Source organism: Gouania willdenowi, chromosome 6 (assembly GCF_900634775.1).
Source record: "Gouania willdenowi chromosome 6, fGouWil2.1, whole genome shotgun sequence".
Classification (NCBI taxonomy): Eukaryota; Metazoa; Chordata; class Actinopteri; order Blenniiformes; family Gobiesocidae; genus Gouania; species Gouania willdenowi.
The window spans coordinates 27,821,413-27,843,763 of NC_041049.1; the positions used below are offsets into that span (position 1 = coordinate 27,821,413).

A 22,351-nucleotide genomic window follows, 5' to 3' on the forward strand; every position below is an offset into this window, starting at 1 on the left:
CACATTTTTGGAAATATGGTAATGTAAGATAATTTTCAACAACCTAATACCCATCGCCTGCCAAAATATTGTGTGTTTAACACCGGTACTACATGAAGAAACTTGTAATGGTGTGTTATGTTGGATCAGCCGAAACTCATTGGTGAAAAAACAAACTTTTCTAATGGGCTTCACATAGTAAATGGCTTTAGAAAAGTGTAATATTTTAAATGTACATGAATCAATATTGATTCCTTAACTTTGATTCAATATAAAACCAACCCAAATGTACATGTAGATTAGCATTTAGATGATGGTTGAATCAATATTGATTCCTAACAATGATTCAATATAAAATAATATAAAATATGCGTGTAAATCCATATTTAGATGATGGTTGAATCATTCAACATGTAAGTCACCAACCATTTTTTGTATAATTTAAATGTCAGGCATCAACATAAATTCAATATTTCTGCCTAACAATATTTCAACATTGATTCACTCATATTTTGCTATCTGGGTTACACAAACATAACTTCATGTTTTTTTTCTCATTTAAATAATGACTTGCTCTACTTTTATCAGTGATTGGCTAGTCTTTGTCAAGTTCTGTTTAGTTTGTTTTCAGCCCTTGTGATTCTCTTTTAGTTAGTCAGAGTCTTGATCTCCTGTGTTACTCTTATCTCTGTATTCCTGCTCGTGTCTCCACCCCCCAGTGAATTTAACACGCGTTTTTGACCTTGATGGCTTATATATATACATATTTGGTTTATTATATATAGCATTATTTTTTTAACTATTAATAATTTTTATCAAGATGAAATTGCCTCATTTTGCTCCACTATAGTGGGCATTCTAGCGTTAACACCATTCATCCAAATTTAATTTAACATCATTAAAAACATTAAAACATTTTTATGGCAATAATAACTGCGATTAATAACTGTATTTTTGGAAACGATTAAACTTTCCGCTTTGAACATTTTAATTTAATATATGACCAGCACTGGGCATACCAAACTATACTCCTAGCCCAGATTATATAGAAGAAAAAAACAGGTTGATAACAATGTCCAGATTTAATCTTGGGGTGGGAAGCACTATTAATTAATCAATTGATATTAATTAATTATATATATATATATATAATCGCGCGCTTTGTACGTCTCAACACATTGAAATCAACACAATTTTTGGCCCTTTTGGCTGTCCCAGTGTGTGTGTGTGTGTGTGTGTGTGTGTGTGCTGTGCGTGTAAAGAAAAAAACTCAGATTCCAGGAAAGCAGGATGTGAGGTCCTCACTGGGACTGAAATTGAATCCATGAATTTAAAAAAAAAAACCAACTGAGACACATTGTGTCCATGTGTGTGTTACATGATCCAATATTAACAGTCAAAGGGAGCCCCCAAAAAAGTGGCAAACAGGAGGAGCTGCAAAGACAGACGGACAGACAGACACACAGACGAACAAAGGGACAAGCGGACAGACACACAGAGGGACAGACAGGTGGATCATGTCTTTCCTGGACTTCTGGAGTGTTTTAAGGAGCCGTTCTGAGCAGACTGAGCTGAAGCTGAGTCCTCAACACCTGTGAGTGTGTCTGTAGTCACTCTGTAATGTGAGAGTATAGTGTGCTTTAGTGATATGTGGCGTCTTAGTGGACCTCAAACATTTGCTCAACTAACCCTTTTCTCTTATTTCAGAATCCAAGTACCTCCTTTGTTTGACTACAACATTTTGCTCAGAATACTATGAGAAAAACAAAACAATTATAGAGCATAATAATGGAATGAAAGTGTGATAACACATTTTAAAGAATCTCATTTTTGCAAAAAATTTCATTTTGAAAATGCTGTTTCAAGTAGAATGAAACAGCATTTAGCGCCTCCTGAATAGATTTTTTGAATATATATATACAGTATATATATACAGTATATATATATATATGGGACTAATACTGATCCTTTCATTTTCAGTTCATGTTCTAATCAAGATCATTTCCATCATCATTATTATGATTACCTCGCGACCTTGAATAAAGGAACAAGCATGCCAGAAAATGGATGCATGACTATGATTATCATTTTTAACTAAAAAAAATCCCCATATATTTTATACTTTTATTCGTTAATTTCCAGACCCTCTCTCTCTCTCTCTCTCTCAAGTACCACCTGTAGTGTTGTCGCGTACTCCTAGGGGTACACGTACCCCCATTTGAGAAACACTATCTTAGTGTGTCTGTAAGTTAGAGTGTCTGTGATGTGTCTTTAGTGGTCTGTGATGTCTGTTGTACGCCATCCATTCATTTGAGCACTAAAACACTTTCTGCTTCTAAGGGATGAAACTTGACTCACTGACAAAGAATGTGTTTATGCCTCCAGAACAACTAACACATTCACAGAAAGGTCAGAGCAGTCCCCAGTATAGCAGGAAGTCCCAAACGCTTCCTGAGCGGTTCACAGTGCCCTCCCTTCTTTGTTGTACATTCAACGTCTTGTTCTACAAACGGAGGATAATGATGTCACGTTCTGATTCTTGTTGTGTTTTGTATCTCTTTGTTGTTGTTGAAATGGTGATGAATGTTGGTGATGTGATTATTGAACTTGACAAACACGTGGTTACCGTGGTGTCTTTTCTGCTCAGGGAGCGGCTGCTCAGCGACAATGGGATTCGCTCGGCGTTGCGTTGTGACAGCGTGCTGTCTCTGCTGCCACCTGCTGGCTCGGCTGTGTTCAGAAGGTTCACTGCTCAGTCCATGAAGGACATCCAACACCAAGCTAAGGTACCGCCCACCAGTTAATCACTCTGTTCAGCCAATTAGACACCACCCCATTTACTCAACTATCTTCCTATTGGCCAGCCCAAATGGCTGCTCCGGTGTGTTGATGTGTATTATTTTGCGGCAACTACCAAGTCAAATTCCTAGTATTGTTCTAAACTGTACCTGGCTAATAAAGTATTCTGATTCTGATCTGTCCATCACCTTGTAAGAAGGAAACAGGGACGGAAATGCCCAAGCCATCCTATCACCTGGAAGCTGAAAAGCCCCTCCCCTTCTTCTACAAAGACCCACCACCTGAAATTCTCTACACCCCATTGGAGGAGCTGGATCCTTTCTACAAATCAGAGAAGGTCTCACTTCCCTGTCAGTTTCACTTCCCTGTCAGTCTCACTTGTCTGTCTCTCTCATTTGTGTGTCTGTCTTTCCTGTTCGTCTCTCTGCAGACCTTCCTGGTCCTCAGTAGGGGTAACGTCCTCCACAGGTTTAACGCTGAATCTTCGTGTTTTATTCTGAGCCCACTGAGTCGTCTGAGGACAGCATCCATAAAAGTCCTCCTTCATCCATATCCTTATCACTGCATGATGTAATACCAATGATGTAAAGATACAAAAAAGCATTAATCAAAAATCATTGGATTTTAAAAAGGTAACAAGTAATCACAGCGAGCTGAAAGGAGCAGATCACCTTCAATATAAACATATTTAATGACACTTTATCAATCACTTTATCAAAGTCAACAACAACTCAGCCCATACTTACTTTTCTCAGCATCTAACCCACACAGCCCCTGAAAGTGTGTCTGACCTTGGACACAAACTAGCAAACAAGTACCAACGACACTGTTAAGTCCACCTCTTCTTCAAAGGACGTGAAGACAACTCAAATTTCCAACTGAAATAACTTACATTTTTTTTTTGGCTTTAAAGACAGAGACAAAGTTCAAAAATTACATGTACATTTTACCAGTCTTTTTAAATAACAAAAAACTATTTAATTATATGCATTTTCCACATTTTCAGTAAGTTTTAACATTTAACAGAATTTTAACATTTTTAATTATGTATCATACTTTTGTATTTTATACTTTTAATTTTCAATCTCAAAATTAAATATTATCTTATTGTAAACTCATTCAACACAAATCAATGAAATCAATGCTGAATGGTTATTTGTAATCTTCCATTTAGTTAAACACAACTTGAACAAAATATCTACATTAAGCAGATTTAAAAAAAAAAAACATAATAAATAAACATTTCAATTTCAAGATTCAGTTCAACAGATACTGTTTTTGTTCCTGAACTTTAACACTTTCCTCTCCTGGTTCATGCTGGCAACGCTTCTGACCAACTGTGTGTTCATGGTGCTGGAAAACACAGCCGTGAGCTACGCGATGCAGTGAGGCCACACATATTACATACATACACGCGCACACACATACAGTACAAATATACGTATGTACGCACGCACTTACGCACACACACACACTATGGGGGGTGGATCGCTTCTAAATTCATGCGCACCAGTCTATCAAACGCGTAAACAAACGCGTACCCTGTGTGTCAGTGTGAGTGTATAACGGACCACCATTTAGTCCGGTTACAGTCTGTCATGACACCCGTCCATAGAGTGGTAGTGATTGTAGTGTTACGCTCTGAATCAGATCATTGCTGTGATTGGACAGGATACAACACTCAACACACACACGCTTACTGACTTGCACGCGTGTACACGTCTGCACGCCTGGACGCCTAACAATTTTGTTTACATGTCACGCAGACGGTGCTACATGGTGAAGGTCACCTGATCACTATAGCTTCACTCACGCCACACCTGCCACTACACCTAACTACTTAAATTAGTTAAGTTTAGTGAAAGTTAGAGAGGCAGGTACACATGCGTTAGACTGGTGCGCATGAATTTCGAAGTGGTCCACCCCCACCACACCACACCACCCCACCCCAACACACACACAAAGCTAATTTTTTGCTGGTGGTGTCATGTGTATGTCTGGTGTGTGCCCGTGTACAGGTGTGTGTTTTCTGTCATCTACACCTGTGAAGCTCTGGTCAAAGTTTTCTCTCGAGGGTTCTGTGCAGCACGCTTCACTTTCATCAGAGATCCATGGAACTGGCTCGACCTCATTGTCATCATAACAGCGTAACACACACACACACACGCACGCACGCACGCACGCACGCACACACACACACACACACACACGCACACACACACACGCATACACACACACACACACACACACACGCATATACAAACACACACACACAGACACACACACACACACAGACGCACACGCACACAACATGGTGATGATGATGATAATGATGGTGATGAAGGTGCTCCTGTGTATCAGGTTTCCAGCTCTGATTGTTGAAATGGGTGAATTCTACGTGTTGGTGACGATTCCACGAGTGCTGAAGATCTTCTCAGTTTTCCTAGGTCCGTACATTTCTCTCTTTCTTTGTGTGTGTGTGTGTGTGTGTGTGTGTGTGTGTGTGTGTGTGTGTGTGTGTGTGTGTGCGTGTGTATATAAACCAGCTGAAGGTCCCCATCCATCTGGTTAACCCCTTTAGGTCTCAGGAGGACTGTCCAGGCTCTTTTGCAGGTGGTGAAGAAGCTCGCCAACGTGTTGCTTGTCACTGTGTTCTGTCTCAGCATGTTGGCGGCCATCAGCATGGTCTTCTTCATGGGCTCACTCCGAAACAAATGTGTCTTCTGGCCAATGAACAATAGTTACTACGGCAACCAGACCAATACCGACGTCAATGACACCTTTTATTACCATTCCTATGTCAACGACCCTGGTAGGACTAATGACAGCAAGAAAAACTGTAATAACAAAGGTGGGCTTCCACCTTTGTTATGACTGTTGTCATTACCAGACTAATGTCTCACCTTTGTCTGTTGAACCATCTGTCTGTCTGTCTATTTGTCTGTCTGTCTGTCTGCGTGTGTGTCTGTTTGTCTGACAGGAAACCATTACATCCATTCAAGAAGTATAGATCCTCTGGTGTGTGGAAACGTATCTTCTGCTGGGTAAGTAAGCATGTAAATAACAATAACAACAACATTACCAACATGTGATGGTGTATTCAGGGTCTGTCCAAGTGATTCAATGTGCCTTCGTTCTGAAAAAACTCCAAACTATGGATACACCAGCTATGGATGGTTCGCCCCATCCCTGCTCTCCATGTTCAGACTGCTGACGCAGGACTTCACTGATAACCTACTGCAGTTGGTTAGTGACCAGCAACCCACTGACCTCCCACTGACTAGTAACCATTATCAACCTGAAACATGGTTAACCATCACTCACAAATCACTGACCTGAAGATGGATTCTTGGTTCTAATTCTTCTTAATTAACACTAACTACTGACAGTTAAACAGAACAAAGTGACTGGCTAACCATCTCTCTGTCCACAGACCATCAGGGCTAACGGTTATTTCATAGTCCTTGCCTTCGTCCTCCTCTTCCTCCCTACATGTTTCATGCTGCTCAGCCAAGTAGTGGCAGCGGTTGCTATGGCACTGGTGCAGCAGGAGGAGTCCGACTTTGCCCAGAGGACGGAAACAAAAGAAGTGTTCAAGCAAATCGAGGAACTGCTGAAGAGCAGAGAAGACACTGAAGAGGTGAGGACATTTTGATGTCCTGCAAAGAGCTGCTCTGTTACCCGTCCTTTAAGCAGGACCTGACATGAGTGAGGATTAGCCCTAGATTAGGACTTTATATCCATGGGAACTTACTTTTGGTGTTGCCTGCTTCAGGCAGGGACTTGTTTTGAAGGAGGACTTGCCTGATTAAGGGACTTGGGTGGGGACTGGCTCTGGGCCAGTATTTGCTTTGGTGGGTACTTGTCCTAAGTAGGGATTTGGTTTGGAGGGGACTTTTCTCTCATGTGAAGAAAGGGCCTTACTTTTTTTTATTGGAACTTGTCCTTGGTCGGGACTTTCTCTGAATGGTGACCTCCCTGGTTGGGGACATGCTATAAGTGGAGACTTGCCCTGGGAAAAGACTTGCTTTAGGCAAGGATCTTCTTTAGGTGGGTACATGTCCTGAGAATAAACTTGCTTTGTGTCTGGACTTGACCTGGGAACCTGTGTGTGGGGAACTGTACATGCTGTGGACCTTGTGGGTCTCTGTCTGTCTGAGGTCAGGTATGATGTGAGATAGGTCCTCAGCCACCTGAGGTCTGTGCACACACTCTAACCTTACTTTGTCTTCATGTCAGTCCTCTAGTGGGGCGGTGCTCACAGAGAAGAAACAATCATCTGAAGAAGAAGCTATATCCATTAAAGGTATAAACATTGTCAGGAGTGTGTGATGTCCACTTGGTCTCACTCACATTCTATTCTGGTGTCTTTCAGAAACTGATGAAGCCCCCAAACCTTCCTCCTGCTGGCACCGTCTCCAACGGAGGTTTCGAGCCTTCATCCTGAGCTCTGTTTTTGAATGGGCCATCATCATCTGCCTCATCATCAACACCATCATAATGGCCACAGAGCACACTCCACTAAGCTATGAATATAACGACTTCCTGGCAGTTGCGGAAATAGTGAGAGGAAACTTCTGGAGTCTCATGACTGCAACCTGTACTAATGACAATGTCCTCTTTAGGTCTTTAAGCTGGTATTCATGGTGGAGATGGTCCTTAAACTGCTGGCTCTTGGCATTAGGGGATACTTCAGAGTCAGTCTCACTTTGTTTTGGCATGAATGGCTGTTGCCGTGACAACATGTCTGATGGCTTTGTGTTGGTATGACAGGTGAGCTGGCACATTTACGACTTTATCTTGGTGCTCCTCAGCCTGGTGGAGTTATTTCTGGACGGTATCTCGGGAATGTCAGCGCTGCAATTTTCAGGACTGGTGAGTGTGACACTGATGAAATGTATTCACAGTAGTGTTGTATTCAAGACCACACTATCCGAGACCAAGACTTGCCCGAGACCACAATTAAAAAATATATGTAAATAGATAAAATTATGACAAGGTTTCGACAGTTAAATCACATTCTCTCTTTAATTTTAGTTTTTTTTAAATACATTTGATGGAGAAAAAAGGTGCCTGGAAAAGAATTAACTAAAATATTAAAATTACTACTGCTACTGATAAATTCACAATTATTGTACATATTTGAAAACAAGATTTTTATGTCAGCTGAATGTACAGCAAGTATTTAAAAGCATTTCTGCCAAGAAATAACATGGTGAAACTAAATAAAACAAACTCAAACCCTGGAACAGTCATGTGACAAATCAATCAATAGTTCTTGTTGAGAAAGATTATTATTATTCTGGATACAGTGGAAACAGAAAGTATGAAAAATAGTTATATTGTGAACCTGTTCATATTGTAGGGAACATATTATATACAAATATGTAATTGGAGTCTAAAGCCACAAAAAACACCACTTTAAAAAGATAATAGACGAATATAAGACCTCTTTACTGTTATTTGAGTCATTCTTTGCATGCACGACTTGCGGCGATGACGCGCTGGTGACAACATAATCCAAGATGGCGGCGGCCCGGACTACAGCTGACACTATTTAATAAAAGCCTTAAAAGACATGGATATAATGAGAAGAGTGGATGGACAGAGGTATAAACATGCAGACTTTCACACGGACACATGCAGACTTATTAAACACACAGACCTCGGTAAATGGAACAGGCTTCACCGGTTGGCAGGCACTAGGACCCAGAGGCGGAGTAAGTGCGTCCCTCTACTGAATGTACAGGCTGTAATATCACCAGTTTATCATTTTACCAGTTGTTAGAGCTACTGTCTTTACCAGGGAGATAATATTTGTTCCTGGTGATTGTTTTCCGGAGTTTTAATGGGATTTTTACCGGTGATTAGTTTCTATCTCCTTCTGCTCCGCGGTCCAAACTGAAACCGTAGCCACACACACATACACACACACACACACACACACACACACACACGCACACACACACACACACACACACACACACACACACACACACACACACACACACACACACACACACACACACACACACACACACACGCTCGTCACTCAGTCACTCAGTCACATTAAGGAAGGTTGCAGTCATTATACGGGGTGGATTAAAGAATGAATAAAATATTGTTTTATCCCGTTCTTCTCGGTGTAATTATCACATTATAAAAAAGTTTACTAATAGCAGGAATTAGTGCTGGTCTCGAACGGTCTTGAGGGAAAATCCCGAGTCCGGGCAGCCCGAGTCCGAGACAAAACCAAGTCAAAATGCTTCTGAGACGAGACCGAGACCTTTAAAATTTGGTCTCGAGACCAAGACCAGTCTCGACTACTACGACACTAATACACAGCATACAGTAACAATTTATTCTTTAGTATCTTCAGATCAAACTTATCAAATGTGAAGGAATCTTGAATATAAATTTAAACTGAGATAGGTTAGTATCGTATCATGGAACGAACAAACCAATCTACGTTCTTGTAAACTAGTCAATATTTTTTGGTTCATGAGTCGTCTGTGTCTTCTGGTCCTGCAGCGGATCCTGAGGCTGGCTCGCTGGTGGCCGGGTCTGCATCTGTTCCTGCGGGTGGTCTGGTCCTCGGTGCAACACCTGACCCTGGTCTTGCTGGTCTTGGTCTTCCTGTTTGTGGTGGTGGGTCTGCAGCTGTTCAGGAGGGACTACACGGAAAATGTGTGTCACATCTCGCAGGACTGCGAGCTTCCTCGCTGGCACATGAGCGACCTGTTCCACACCTTCATGATGGTCTGCAGGATCCTGTTTGGGCAGTGGATCGAGACCCTATGGGACTGCATGATGGTTTCCAACACTGGCTTGTGTGTGCTGTACTTCATCCTGGTCCTGGTACTTGGAAAACTGCTGGTGGGTGTGATGAAAGAGCTCCTGGTACCATGATGTGTGGTGGTTTTATGTTCTCTAGTCCTGGTTGTAGTTATGACCTCAGTCTGAATGTTGTTTGTGGTCCCATGTGATGCAGCTCCTTGTTCTGTTCCTGCACTTGTTGTTGAGCTCCATCACAAACCAAAGACTGTCATCTGTGGAGGAAAAGGACAAGAAGAGCCTTGAGACCCTGAAGCAGCTCTGCAGGAGAACTGGAACCAAAGACAGGGCGGACAGTAAGAAAAATGTTGCGTCCTCGTGTCCTGGCAATACTTTGGACTTTGAGTTGCATAAAACTGACTGAAGATTTTGAGCTGCAGACACGAAGGGCAGGAAGAAAGAGTCCCTGACTTTGAACCTTGTAGGGACTGAAGTCCAAACCAGTGAGGACAGGACGGAGACACAGGTGAAGCACAGACTAAAGGACAGACATATTTATGAACATTCTGTGAAATCTACTGACACGAATAATGTTTATCTGTCAGGGAGACGAGCCACAGGGGACAGAGCCTGAGGACTGTTGCTGTAACTGTAAGCACACACACACACACACACACACACACACACACACACACACACACACACACAGAGAGAGAGAGAGAGAGAGAGAGAGACACTAGGATGCAGACAAGTGTTTGTGTGATTGTCAAACATGAAAACTTCATGTTTATCTCTGTGTGTGTGTGTGTGTGTGCATGTGCGTGTACGTGCGTGCGTGTGCTCGTATGTGGTGTGCCCGCGCATGCATTTGTGTTAGGTTGCATCCATTGCTGCCCGTTCCAGGACTTAGACTCGTCCCGTGGTCTGGGTAAGGTCTGGTCTAACCTCAGGAGGAACAGCCTGAAGGTTGTACAGAACAAGATCTTTGAAGGCTTTGTCATCTTCATCATCCTGCTGAGCAGTGCCGCGCTGGTAACACACACACACACACACACACACACACACACACACACACACACACACACACACACACACACACACACACACACACACACTATGGGGGGTGGATCGCTTCTAAATTTATGCGCACCAGTCTGCCTGCCAAACTTTCACTAAACGTACCCAATTTCCATTGTTAGGTGTAGTGGCAGGTGTGGCGTGAGTGAAGCTATAGTGATCAGGTGACCTTCACTATGTAGCACCGTCTGCGTGACATGTAAACACTTAAAAGAAATTGTTAGGCGTCCAGGCGTGCAGACGTGTACACGCGTGCCTGTCAGTAAGTGTGTGTGTGTGTTGAGTGTTGGTTTATCCTGTCCAATCACAGCAACGATCTGACTCAGAGCGTAACACTACAATCACTACCACTCTATGGACGGGTGTCATGACACAGACTGTAATCGGACTAAATGGTGGTCCGCTATACACTCACACTGACACACACACACTTACTGACTTGCACGCATGTACACGCCTGGATGCCTAACAATTTTTTTGTGTTTACATGTCACGTAGAAGGTGCTACATAGTGAAGGGCGGCTGATTGCTATAGCTTCACTCACGCCACACCTGCCACTACACCTAACTACTTAAATTAGGTAAGTTTTTGTGAAAGTTAGGCAGGCAGGTACACGTGCGATGGACTGGTGCGCATGAATTTAGAAGCGATCACCCTCCACACACACACACACACACACACACACACACACACACACACACACACACACACACACACACACACACACACACACACACACACACACACACAGACAGACAACATACATATCTGTGCCTCTCATGTATGTGCATGCAGATGTTGGAGGATAACAACCTGCAGCACAGTCCGGTTCTGATGGACGTGTTGGACTGGGCTGATCGAGTGTTCATACTGTTTTTTGTAATGGAAATGATCCTCCAGTGGCTTGCTCTGGGTCTCCACCAGTACTTCACCAATGCCTGGCGCTGGATAGACTTCATAGTGTTGGATGTAAGTGTGTGTGTGTGTGTGTGTGTGTGTGTGTGCGCGCGCGCATGTGCGTTTGTCCTCAGAGCTGTGTGTGTCCCTCAGGTGTCTCTGGTCTCTCTGGTTCTGGATGTTCTGGGAGTCTCCTGCAGACCTATGAGGGTCTTCAGAACCCTGAGGACTCTGTCCCGCTTCAAGGGAGTGAAGGTAAAAAGGCACTTAGCTGGTGTTGCAGACGCTGGTCTTGACCTGTCTGTTGTGTGTCTGTAGCTGGTCCTGCATACCCTGGTCCTGGCCTTACCACGGTTGCTAAAGTCATTGCTGGTGATCCTGTTGGTCTGGCTGCTTTGGGCCTTGCTTGGTATCCGCCTGTTTGGGGGAAAGTTCTGGTTCTGTCTCAACATGACGTCAGAGGAGCTGCCGCATCACTCCGAAGTGGAGAACAAGACCAGTTGCTTCATGCTGATGATCGAAGACAACCAATCAGAGATCACCTGGATAAACACCTACTTCCACTTCGACCATGTTCCCATGAGCTACCTCTCTCTGTCCCTACTGGTACTGACATCACATGTTCAATATGTCTTGTAACCCACAAACGGCAGGCATTAGATTAGAGGTTAAAGGACTCGTTACTAGAATAAAATGTACATGCACTTTACCTACTTCATCTAAATTACTACCATGTCTGCATCTACTATATCTGTGTCTACATCTTGATCCACATCTACAACATCTACATTCAGTGCGTCTACATCCATGCTCACCATGTGAGTGTGTGTGTCTTACAGGCGATGTCCAGAGGATGGTTGGATATTCTCTACTCAGCCATGGACTCCACACAGGTTAGTCTGTACTGCTCTGTTATATCTACATCTTCATCTACATCGGTCTGTCTTGCCATCTCTCCCAATCTGTCTGTAGATTGAGCAGCAGGTGCAGTATGAGTCCAACATCTACTCCTTCTTCTACTTCCTTGGTTTCTTCATTGTTGGCGTTTTCTTCACCTTCAACTTCTTCGTCAGAATCTTCATCCACACCATCCATCAACACAGACACAAGATAGGTTTAACAGATGGCTAGACAGACAGACAGACAGACAGACAGATAGACAGACAGACAGACAGACAGACAGACAGACAGACAGACAGAGGGACGGATAGAGAGAGTAGTGTTCCTGTCAGTTAACATTTGTCTGTCTTCCTGTACTTTGGAGGGAAACATGTCTTCATGACGGAGGAGCAGCAGATGTTTCCAGAAGGCTTCAAGAAACGCTTTTCAGTCAAACCAGAGAACCACGTCCCACGTCCCCAGGTGAGTCCATTCCCTAGGTGGACTGACGACCAGGTGACCAAGTAAAATTACCTTGTGGTTTATCCTCCTGCAGAACCGGTTCCAGGCCTGGATCTTTGACTTAGTTCTGTTGGAGGTCTTTGAGGTCTTCATGATGGTGGTGGTGGTCCTCAATCTGGTTCTGGTGATGGTGGAAACATACGATGACAGCATAATGAAGTGGAAACTCCAGCACTGGTTCCACGTGATCTTAATACTCATCTTCCTCCTGGAGTTCCTGCTGAAGATCATTGCACTCCGGCGGTTCTACTTCAACTGCCTGAACGTTGTGGACCTTCTGGTTCTGCTTACGTCTATCGGAGGTCAGAGGAAGCTCCTCCAGATCAATGTTTTCTGAGAGAAGATGGAAGTGGTTTCTAATCTGACAAACCTCCCTCAGGTCTGTTTCTGTCGGATTTATATTTCATCCATCCTTACTTCTTCCTCTTCTTGCGTCTGGCCCGGCTGGGTCGGGTCCTTCGTTTCTTTCGCTGTGCTCGAGGGATTCGAATGCTGTTTTTGGGCTTCATGATGTCACTGCCAGCGCTCCTGAACGTGGGCCTGCTCCTCCTCATCATCTTCTACACATTCTCTGTCCTCGGTGCGATGAGCTTCGGAGAAGTGAACATGGGTGACATGTTTAACTTCCACACCTTTTGGCAGAGGTGGGTCAAAACTTAGAAGTCTTCCAACAATATTTCAACTTCACCCAACCTTATCGTCAAAACTATCAGTAACTTTGTCTCCACCACAATGTCCCAGAACCATTTAGGTTGTGGTAGTTTTCTCTCATGAACTATATTTGACTCTTGATATCTTCCTACTTCACACACCTGATCCGTGGCATATAAATCAGCAGCCAGAGAAACCCAACAGATATTGTCCTTGACAAAAATGTTCTTGAGCGTCTGGCTGGCCTTCCATCAGTGGCGGAAATGGCATTACAGTCTGCTGTCTATCACTGAGGCCGTTTTAGCTTTACTGTTGTTCTGCTCGAACTGGTGCTCACGCTATCTAGTACCTAAATTAGTGACAGACAAATCAACAAAAATCATTTCACATGAAATGTTGGTTTTTAGCAGTGCCGGCCCGAGTCTCTTTGGAGCCCTAGGCAACATTTTCTTTTGGCGCCCCCTTAAATGGTATTTTTTTTAATACCAAGTAATTGACATTTACATTATTGTTATAATATTATTATCAGAATAATTTCCAACACTTGCACAGTGGTCTTCACCATACCCACAAAGACGCTTCACATAAGTAGAAAACATGAGCAGAATTACTTTTTTGCCCTTTTTTTTCTTTTGATAAAAGGTTTTCACATCCATATATAAAAGAACACAAACAAGTAAATAAAAGTCTATTAAATATTATACTAAGAAATTAAACAAAAAAAAAAACAACAAGATAAATATTAAAGGCTTAGCCTAAATTAAAAAAAAAAAAAAAAAAAACCAAACGATAAGTGAACAAATAGCTGCAGCTTGAAGACTTTAGTGCAAACTGTAACTTTGCTACAAAAAAGAGAGATACATTTAAAGTGCATTCTCGTGGTGGTTTGGCTCATCAAGTATTCTTTTTTAATTTAAATACTTATGACTAAATGTTTTGCTATTGACATCCACATTTTTTGAAAAGATCAAAAACTTCCAGGTTTAAAGGAGCATAGGGCAGAATTTGAGAGAAAATAAACATTCATTTTAAGTTTTTTTAATGCTAATGTTGAGAATGAGTGCACACATATTTCTACCTATTGCCTTGAAAAGATTGTGTGATACATTTAGTACTGCTTTTCGGAGTCTGATTTTCCTGCCCAGTTCTGTGGACGTGGAGTCAAATGACGCTGATGGTGACGCCAAGTGTGCGCATTCACGACGGCTTGGAGAGCTGTTCCAATAATCCAGAATGAGAAAAAGACGGCTTGAAGACAAGCACGGTGAACTAAACTACTGTTTGGTTTCACAGATGCATGCAGAGGCCTGTGCACAGGTCTTGCAGTAAACAGTCACATGAATGGAGAGTAAATAAATAAGCCAATAGTGAAAAACTCATTTTTTTCTCAAAGAAACGATATATGTACGTTTGTTTTAGTGGTAAGCAAGCACCGATTTTATTAACAAACAGCTAATAATGTCAACATTAGATCAGCGCATTGCTATAAAGTGAAAGTGAAACACAAACGGGTGCAGTGCACACGTACAAGAGACCCATCGGATCTATTTACATAATCCATGTATCACAGATGAAGATAATCCATGTTATTGTGCAGTAGAAAGAATGTTTCAATGGTGTATTCCTTTAAAATCTGCTCCATTCTCCATCCACCAGCTGTGGCTGCTGCAGCAGGAAAAGAAGAACGATGCAGTGCAAACCTGACCACCAGTTCTAAATATCTGTCTGAACCCGACCCGTCTGGTGCCGTCGGGTCCTATCAGTGTTTGTTCAGGTATCCATCCTCTATCCACAGTATCAGCTCTGTGATAAACAAACAGTTGATACATGCCCCTACGATGGCTGGGCTGATGGCTGCAGTTACACTAACCACCGTGGTATCACTATAAAGTCTGATTTTGAAATCCTGCCCTGTTCCCCTTCAACAATACAATACTAAAAATTTTAAAGCTACTAACTATCTCCACTTCCTCGTCATTAATGCTCAGTCCTGGATGGGCTGTCCTCCTTGTCCTGAAATCAAAGATTATCTCTTTTGTTTTCTTTGTGTTCCAAATCAGGTCATTCTCTCTGCTCCTGACTGCCAGTTTATGCACCTCTTCTCTGTAGGCCCCCTCATCATTATTGGTAATGAGGCCTACGGTGGTTATGGTATCCGCAAATTTAAACAAGGCGTTGTTGCTGTTTTCAGTGGTTCTGCAGTCATGGGTAAACAGGGAGTAGAGGGCAGGACTGAGCACACAGCCTTGAGGGGTTCCTGTGCTAAGTGTGATGGTGGATGAGGTGAGAGAACCGATCCTGACATGCTGGGGTATGTTTGATAAAAAATCCTTGATCCACAGGCACATGGGTGCTCTCAGTGCCAGTGTCCCTAGTTTCTTCACCAGCTTGTTAGGCTTGATGGAGTTAAAAGCCGAGCTGTAATCAACAAACAGCATACTCATGTTGTGCTTCTCCAGGTGTGTGAGGGCTGTATGTAAAGCCAGTGCCACAACGTCCTCCATGGGTCTGTTTTTCTTGTAGGCAAACAGTGGCGGCTGCTGGTCTTTCATGCAGGGGAAGCTCATTTTCTGCCAACTTCAGAAAATGTATCTGTTTATTTAAATGTGAATTCTAGTAGAATTCACATTTTGTTGTCAACAACTATTTGTAGATTATCACACACGCACGCACGCGCGCAGCTGCTGCACGCTGGAGTGTGAGTGTTTGGTCAAAAGTCTCACAACACAAGCAGTAACAGTCTCCACAAACACCAAAAACAGACACTAGGTTTGTCAGAAGTTGATTCGCTATGAGAGGATCAGCAAAGTCTCCGTGTCAACACAGAGCAACGGACTGAAATATTTGAAAAACCCGCCTGTGTGCTTACAACGTCATACTCTCTGATTGGCTCATTTAGCTGTCAATCAAAATTGAATTAGCCTGAGACAGATCATCCAATCATCATCCATTATTGCAGCGTCCGGAACAGACAGATCCAGCCCACTGCTCCATAGACCTCCTGTGAATCCCGGCATCCGATGGGCGGGACTAAGTGCGTCATAACCGAGCATTTATCCAATGAGCGTCTAGTTTGACTGCAGTGGATCAACCCCTAAATCCTCTCCCATTGAAGTCAATTGAAGCTGAACTTCACCACTGTTTATTAACACTGTGACGCTGCGGTAATGAATGAAGAACGTCACGCTGTCACTGTCAGTTTCCTGTTATAAGAAGCTGATTCTGAACTAAACATACATGTGTTCTGTCATATATTTAGTCAATGAAATGTACACACAACACTACATATTTGACCACTGATTTTAGGGGAAGCTGAGGTTCCCTTGTAGTCTTAAAGCATCCGCCACTGTAGGCAAACTGCTGCTGATCTACATCGGGGGGACTTTGGCCTTGATGTGGTTCAGAATCAGTCTCTCGAAACTTTTCACGATGATCGGCTTCAGAGCAACTGGCCAGTAATCATTCAGGGCTCGTACTGCAGGGATCTTTGGCACAGGGACGATGGTTGCTGTCTTGAAGCAAGTGGGGACCTGGGAAAGTTGAAGTGACATGTTAAAGATCTCTCAAAACACACCTCCAAGTTGGTCAGCACACTCCCGCAGGACCCTGCCAGGGACCTTGTCTGGGCCTGATGCCTTCCTGGTATTGATTTTTTTTCATTACCAGCTTCACATGATGGAGCCAGTGGCGTTGTGAAGACAGGGTCCCCACCGGAGCCATCCTCAAACCGGGAATGAAATTGATTTAGCTGGTCCGGCAGGGTGACATTGGTGGCTGAAGCAGAACACCGCTGTTTGTAGTCTGTGAGGGTCCTGATTCCTCTCCACATGTCTGAACTGTTGTTTCCCTGGAAATTATCCTCAACTTTTTCCTTATACTGCCTCTTTGCAGTTCTGATGCCCCTGGTTAGTGCAGCCCCCTCACTGTGTTCTTGAACTAGGGCTTCTGGTTCGAAAACACTGTGATGGTCTTTTTTTGTAACCACATTATCAACACAAAAATTGATATATAATAACACTGTGGAGGAGTATTGCTCAAAGTGATCGAAAAAAAAGTAGCAAAGAATTTGTATTGTTTTACATCCGTGGGTACTTTCTACAATTACTGAACATTTTTTTAATCCAACAGTAAGCACTCTGTATTCTTCTCTTAAAGTCACAACTTTATAATGAGCTGAGTTTCTGATGCCGAGTATTATTGGTCTAAGTTTGTCATATTTATGGCAGTGACGTGCTGTTAGGGTAGGCAAGGTAGGTAGTGCCTACCCAAGGGTGAATTGATATTTTGAATATTTGTTTTAATTTCAATATGATTATAAATGAATTATTTTTCCATTTCCAATAGCCTACAGTACCTATAAGTTTGAAAGTGTCCTATTTCCTGGAACGGCTGCACAGTCTCACTCCGCTGTCAGGCAGGAGGAGACCACGCCCCCTCCCAAAAGCACATTGCTCCTTTGCCTCCGTTCCCATAGCGTGTGTTTACGTGTTAGCGCATGCGCAGTCAGTTCCCCAAGATGACAACCATTTACGCCCAAAGGCAGCTCTCTACGCTGCCTTTGGACGTAACCGCACTATGCTAAGTGCTATATGTAAGTTCACAGTACATTAGTGAATTAATGCCATGTGACCGCAGCTGCTACGTTTTCTAGCTAGTGGGCAGGATAACACTACAGTCAGGATGACAGCGCCAGACTCTGGCGGCCAAAGATGTTAGAGAAACTTTTTTTTTGAGGAAAAACTACAGCTTTTAAAAGATGGGAGACCAACACCTGAGTTAACAGAGCTTCAGCAAAGGTAAGGTCAGAAAGTGTTTCATACTTTCTACAGTGAATGGTACAAAAGGAAGGATTGGCTTTGTGGATGCTCCTTCACTGAGGCTGTTCTGAGTTGTTGTCATTTTCTCTGTGTTTCCAACACAAACAATGCATGCGCTGCCGTGTCATGAGATATATCTTGTTGGGAGAGTATGGAGGCTATATTAAATAATTGTTTATGTTTCTTTAATGGTGTTTATGATGTTGATTTTGTTAGATGACTAAATGCTTGTTCATGTGGATCTTGTTGGGTTTTTTTCTTTCTTATTATGAATTTTATATTTTGATAAGCGCATTGAGATGACTTTGTTGGAAATTGCTTTATACAAATAAAATTGATTTGAATTGAATTAACACTTGACAGCAGAAACATATGAAATTGTCATTGGTGGTCTCAATTTGCAACGTGCCTACCCAACCCTAGTGGTTACGGCACGTCACTGATTTATGGTGATGTGTGTGTCACAGTGACATTATGTCTCTTTGTACATTTGCTGGAGTAAAACTTTGAACAGCCACTCGTACTTTCAAACAAACAGTAGTTAAGTCCACCATGCTTGTCCCCAAGCCATCTTTTTCTCATTCTTTTTTATTTACAGGTTATTGGGACAGCTCTCCAAGCTGTTGTGAACGCACACCAGCATCATTTGGCGTCACCATCAGTGTCATTTGACTCCATGTCCACAAAACTGGGAGGGAAAATCAGACTCCGAAAAGCAGCACAAAATGTACAATCACACAATCTTTTCAAGGCAATAGGTTGAAATATGTGTGCACTCATTCTCTTTGGTTTAGAGCACTTCATCACCCATTAGCATTAAAAAACTTAAAATGAATGTTTATTTTTTCTAAAATCCTGCCCTATACTCCTGTAACAATTTTATATTTTGTGATGAGTGCTACCACATGATTTCTTGTTGTAATTAGCGCTATATGAATAAAGTTGAATTGAATTAAAAGTAACTGTACTCTAATACAGTAACAATACCTTCTTGATAAAGTAACCGTACTCTGCTGAAGTACTCTTCAGTGAGTGAATCTCTCTGTTTGTGTTTGGGAGCAGTATGGTCTGCATGACCATGGTGACAACGTCTTCTTCCTGGGATGGATTTCTGATTCCCATCATGAGACCACCAGAGTGCAACACTGATGCAGAGCCTGTAGACTGTGGCAGCCCAGTAGGGGGTCCTCTCTTCTTCGTGTCCTACCTCGTGCTCCTTCAGCTGCTCGTGCTGCTGCTCTTCATTGCAGTCATTCAGCAAATCTTCAATGCCCATGAGGAACTGTGGGAATTTCAGGAGGAACATCTAACGGTCTTTGTGGAAACCTGGAAGAAGGTGGACAACGAAAACACAGGGAGCATTCCTCACAGGTAAAAATCATACAAACACACATGAACATCAGTCCTACTTACTTCATGATTTGAAGTTATTTTGATGTGTTTGCTGTTGTCTGCTGTTTATTAATGATGGTGTACAGTGCTCCGTGGGAGCTGTTTTATGAAGTTTTTTTTACTAATGATGTACAGCGCTCTGTGGGAGCTGTGCCAGGCTCTTCAGGACGCTCTGAGGGTTCCCGCAGTGAACCTGTTCACTCTGATAGACACCAAGCTTCAAGGAGATCAGTTACAGTGTGAGGACGTGCTGCAAACGCTCACACAGCAGGTACACACACACACACACACACACACACACACACACACACACACACACACACACACACACACACACACACACACACACACACACACACACACACACACGCACACACACGCACACACACACACACATTTATGAACCATCCCAGTAGGATCCAGAGGTTGTTGTTTGATGGTGTCACCAGAGATGATGTCCACACCTGGGGAGAACATTTCTCAAAGACCATCATAATCATCACCTCAATTGAATACAATTTACTGCCATTTGTAGCCCTAAATCTCAGAAATGATCTATTCTTTGACCATTTCAACTTAAATATTTAGTTTTTTTTGTAGAAATGAACTTAAACAGCACCTGAACTAGTCTTGAATATAACATATATTGTGTTTAATGTATTTACAATGAACAAAATATGAGTACATTTATTGAAAAAAATTGATTACATTTATATTGATTTTAAAGCCATTGCACTTATAGATTTTTTTTTGGTGCATTGGTCCCCATATGTAGTTATGCACTTTTATAATTTTTAATAATACAACATGAATAATAATTGTTTTTTTTAAATTATTACACAAACCCCAAAACCACGGTTCAAGCACCCCTGGGGGTCCTTCGATCACAGTTTGAGAACCACTGGCCTGTATTTCCCTGCAAATCTGAGGGCTCCGGACAAGCCTTTACAGACCTGCAAGATGCTGAGAAATTCATCACCACCATGGCTCTTTCTGCAGCTGGAGATATGGATCAAAAATCCTGAGGCGCCCCAACACTTGTTTGAAAGCTTTAAAGAGTTAAAGAGGCATTTTTCTTTAACTTTGCCTGCACGATGGATTCTCCTGGTGTTCACAAACACCATGTGGAGAACTCGAGTTAGAGGGAGGACTACACATCAATCTGGCTCTTGCCAGGTTAGTTTATATGGAGCAACTCCAGTAATTGTCAAGGACTTCTCAAAGTCTTTTGCTCCACTGCCGATGCTGTGTGATGGTGAAGCCGACTATATTTAATCAGTATTGTTCAACAGGACACTGGGACATTTTTGACACAGAAAGGGCTGTTGATACACTTGGCTCCTTCAAGCCATATTTTTTTAAATTTTAAAACATATCCTGTGTCTACCTTGTCTGAACTTATCTCTTGATCTCTCTGTGTCTCAGGTTTTTGGTATTTCTCTTCCAAACGAGAAACTCAGAGAAAGTGTGAAGGGGATCTTTCCTCAGGTTAGTGCATGTTAGTTCTCCTGTTCTGGTTCTCCTGAGTACAATCTGAGGTTACTTTGGGTTCCAGTTTATTTATCTAAAGGTCATGGGTATAAGCCCCTGGGTGGGGGGTTCCAAGTTCCTTAGCTTTGTTTCTATATTAGAGGAGTTTTTTTTAATTGATCAACTCCTTCTCAACAGTTAGTCAGAAACATGTCTAGTTTACATTCTCTTACATTTACTTTGGTTTAGTTTATTTTAGTTCAGTGTAGTTTAGCTTAAGTTTGGTTTACTCTAGCTTAGGTTTGATATGATTTAAGTTTACATTTTAGTTTAAACTGGTTGTGTTTTCTGCCTTTTGTTGATTGTTTTGTAACAGGAGGAAGAGGGCAATGGTGGAGAGGAAGTGGGTGAAGCCAAAGGAGTGGGTTTGGCCTAAGTAACTCCTCTATAAGTGGTTTCTGAGGAAAACCTAAAAGTGTCTCTTCTCTGTTTGTGGAGAGACTTTCTGTTCAATTCCAAAGTATAACAAGTTACTAATGAACATTAACCAGCACTACCAGTTTCAGTGTTTACAGTATAACCAGTTAATCTGATGGTTGCCAAATCACAGTACATGCACTAAAGTCTTTACTAACGAACTTATCGCATTCCCTCAATTATTAGTCCTGAGGTTGTAATTGTTGTATTTTTGTGCCATTTCAAATATTCCTTCCAAACTCCATCATGTTTAAATGCACAATATTTCCAATGTTTTATTAATCCCTCTTATTATCCTTCGATATTTCATTTTATGTAAATTGTTGTTATCAAAAGAGATGCTAAGTCACCACTGCTGCAATTTGGTACTGACTCATTGCTCACAATAAAAACCTAAAGTAACTAGTTACAGTTACTTATGACATAACTCCTCCTACACTTTAACTCCATTACACATGAATGTAACATTTGATATTATTTTTGTACTTTATTATTAAAATCTTTTTATGAAGAATAAAATGTCTGGTTTTATTTCCCTGCATAAAAAGATCTCCATCTACCTGTCCTATCCATCTTTACTTCTCTTTCAGTACATACATGTATATCTACTGTATAT

General features: G+C 42.2%; 1 protein-coding gene across 3 annotated transcripts; it reads left to right on the forward strand.

The window, feature by feature from the left end:
- Positions 1-1,313: 1,313 nt before the first annotated feature.
- LOC114464788 (sodium channel protein type 4 subunit alpha A-like) lies at positions 1,314-21,721 on the forward strand. Of its 3 annotated transcripts, none has more exons than XM_028449345.1 (32): positions 1,315-1,573; positions 2,627-2,765; positions 2,978-3,115; positions 3,209-3,327; positions 4,077-4,163; positions 4,797-4,925; positions 5,140-5,225; positions 5,360-5,590; positions 5,759-5,822; positions 5,883-6,024; positions 6,212-6,418; positions 7,018-7,084; positions 7,154-7,341; positions 7,404-7,475; positions 7,552-7,653; positions 9,310-9,654; positions 9,770-9,908; positions 9,993-10,078; positions 10,158-10,203; positions 10,430-10,584; positions 11,426-11,599; positions 11,681-11,782; positions 11,846-12,133; positions 12,367-12,420; positions 12,500-12,637; positions 12,785-12,889; positions 12,963-13,230; positions 13,308-13,572; positions 19,459-19,767; positions 19,924-20,059; positions 21,214-21,276; positions 21,635-21,721. In XM_028449345.1, exons 1-32 carry the CDS (start codon positions 1,497-1,499, stop codon positions 21,692-21,694), a joined length of 4,581 nt encoding a protein of 1,526 aa, XP_028305146.1. In that variant the 5' UTR covers positions 1,315-1,496; the 3' UTR covers positions 21,695-21,721. The 3 variants fall into 3 exon arrangements, 2 of the variants coding, with proteins under 2 accessions (XP_028305146.1, XP_028305145.1); XM_028449344.1 differs by having other exon boundaries at positions 1,316-1,573; positions 2,975-3,115; XR_003674259.1 differs by lacking the exons at positions 19,924-20,059; positions 21,214-21,276; positions 21,635-21,721 and adding an exon at positions 18,995-19,123 and having other exon boundaries at positions 1,314-1,573; positions 2,975-3,115; positions 19,459-19,600.
- Positions 21,722-22,351: the final 630 nt, after the last annotated feature.